Below are 2,321 nucleotides of genomic sequence, written 5' to 3' on the forward strand. Positions count from 1 at the left end.
AAAATTCGCCATACTACATGCTCTTAAACTAGCATGCCCCATAATCTAAGCACAAGGCAAGGCACAGTTCTTTTCACGATACCATGAGAACATGATTTGGATAAACATGGTACAGATCATATTCTGGAGTCTGGACGAATGTAACTTATTCTAAAGTCATGTATTTAACAGCTTCAAATTCAAAATTACCAATGTCAACTACCTTATTTTCCTATGCCACCGTGTTACATAATGTCACTAAATTTCTATCAAACAAGTTTTATATCAAGGAATGGAAGAAGAACTAGAACACATAAACACGCTATCCTCATATTTGAGCACAAGGTCAAATAACAAATGAACTAAATGTACCCATTGATTATTTTGTTATGCCTGAAAAAGGACAAGAGTGCATATTTCCAATGGATAAATGGGCGGAGTTTAAAACCCCAAAAAGTATCAAGAAAGTTCCAACATATTCAACTGTTGCAGAAGCAACCATAAGAACAACAAATCCATCAAAATCAAGCAGAGCACAAAGCTTTCGAATCCTGAAGCAACAGAATTTACTAGGTATTCTCTCATCATCTCACCAGATTATTCTGGTAGGAAAATTGCCGCGTATAATTAATGATGATCGTCCTCATCATCGCCGTGTCCATCAGGAGATCCACCTGGGCCAACCACTTCCAACTGCAAACAAAGAGAGAATGATAAATAGTTTGACCTACAACCATTTGTACCGACATAAAAGCAATGAACCAGATATTTCCCGAACACTATACGAATAAGATACAATCAAGGTACAGACCACTAATAATTCAATAATTACAGCCCATATTTAACACATCAGCTTCATGTCATTTCATGGCCAGAAGATAATTTAGTAAAGTTTGATCCAGCACTTACCACAAAGTACTGTGAGCATACTGGACATTCATGTGGCTTGCCTTTCTCTAGCCAGAACCAAACAACATCGTGCTCATCTTCTGTTAATTTTTAAGAGCGGATAAGAAATGGTCAGAGGCAAATAAGAAATCGAATTACAAAGCAGAACAACTTGATTACTAATTTACTATGAAAAACCGCAGATAGCAGATTGGTACTTACCGCCTTCATCGCCAGGGCATCCCACAATTCTTTTGTCATAGTAAGACTTGATCACAGCAGGTGCTTCCTGCAAGAAAACACAATGTAGAGAATGCACTGTATCTAAGCATAACTGAACAAATAACATTTATCACATTCGAAATGGTGGAAAGAACAAAAAGAAAATGGTAAAAAAAAAACTGGGAAATTTACAAAATACACCATTGGTATACCATAGGGTATACTTACTTTATACATATTTTGATCTTTAAATTTTTACTTTACATACTATTGGCTTGTTTGAGCCCCATTTTATTATTATTATTATTTTTTTTTCAAAAAATACATTTTGCAATAGTGTTATGATGGAGAATGTGTGGTAAAAGAATTTAAAAAAAATAAAATTGGGTTTATGAATAATATTATTTTATTGAAAAATAAGTGGTTAAAATGAGCTCAAATCATTGTTGAAGAATGTATTTTCTTGAAAAAATGAGGCACAAACAAGGGCCATATTTTACATTACGGTAACAAAAAATAACTTTTTCGCTAATTTTTTTTTTATTTTTTATTTTTTTAATTTTCCGTTAAATTAGTTAAATATACCAAAATACCCATAATTGAAAATAACAAATTACATACTTTGTTTTACATTATGTAATGTAACACTTACGTACCAAAATTTACAACTGTTTTTTATTCTCCAATAGTTCAACGACTGTTTAGTTTTCATCTACAAAATTATTTCTTTTCTGTCTCACTCATGTACCCCTCTATAAAATATCTTTTATGAAGCTTACTTGAATAAGAAAAACTCATCAACAATAGATACTGATAAAATTATGTATTCATTCTTAACGACTTTTTAAGTTACAAAGTTAACTTAAAATGAATGCGAAATTTATTTTTAGCTATAAAATAACATCTAATATCAAAAATTATTTTAAAATAATTGTTTTTAATTTTCATAACTGAGCAAAAATTATTAATTAGAAGATAGCACTTAGAATTTTTCTTTGTTTTTAAAATGTTGGAAGACACAAATGAGGTATTTTCTATATTTTTAATAGGTTATTCTAGAATTAATATATATTGATTCGTTCTTTTATATTGCTAAAACTTATTAAGAAAAAACATCAAGTCCATGTATATATATAAGTGACTATGGATATGAGACAAACTGGCTCAGACTGAAGAAAGGAAGATTTAAATGGAAATGTAGCCTTTCATTTATTTACTTTTGTGTGTGTGTG

The 2,321-nt window shown here is 30.7% G+C and overlaps 1 protein-coding gene across 1 annotated transcript in view; it reads right to left on the bottom strand.

The window, feature by feature from the left end:
• Positions 1-327: 327 nt before the first annotated feature.
• Positions 328-2,321, bottom strand: part of LOC111367040 (putative cytochrome c oxidase subunit 5b-like) — a 4,549-nt gene continuing 2,555 nt past the window's right edge. Inside the window, exons 4-6 of the mRNA XM_022987766.1 lie at positions 1,090-1,156; positions 889-968; positions 328-672 (exon numbers count right to left, since the gene is read on the bottom strand). Coding sequence (XP_022843534.1) covers positions 607-672; positions 889-968; positions 1,090-1,156 — 213 coding nt within the window. The 3' untranslated portion in view covers positions 328-606. The remainder of the gene's footprint in view (positions 673-888; positions 969-1,089; positions 1,157-2,321) is intronic.

The sequence above is a fragment of the Olea europaea genome, chromosome 1 (assembly GCF_002742605.1).
Source record: "Olea europaea var. sylvestris chromosome 1, O_europaea_v1, whole genome shotgun sequence".
Lineage (NCBI taxonomy): Eukaryota > Viridiplantae > Streptophyta > Magnoliopsida > Lamiales > Oleaceae > Olea > Olea europaea.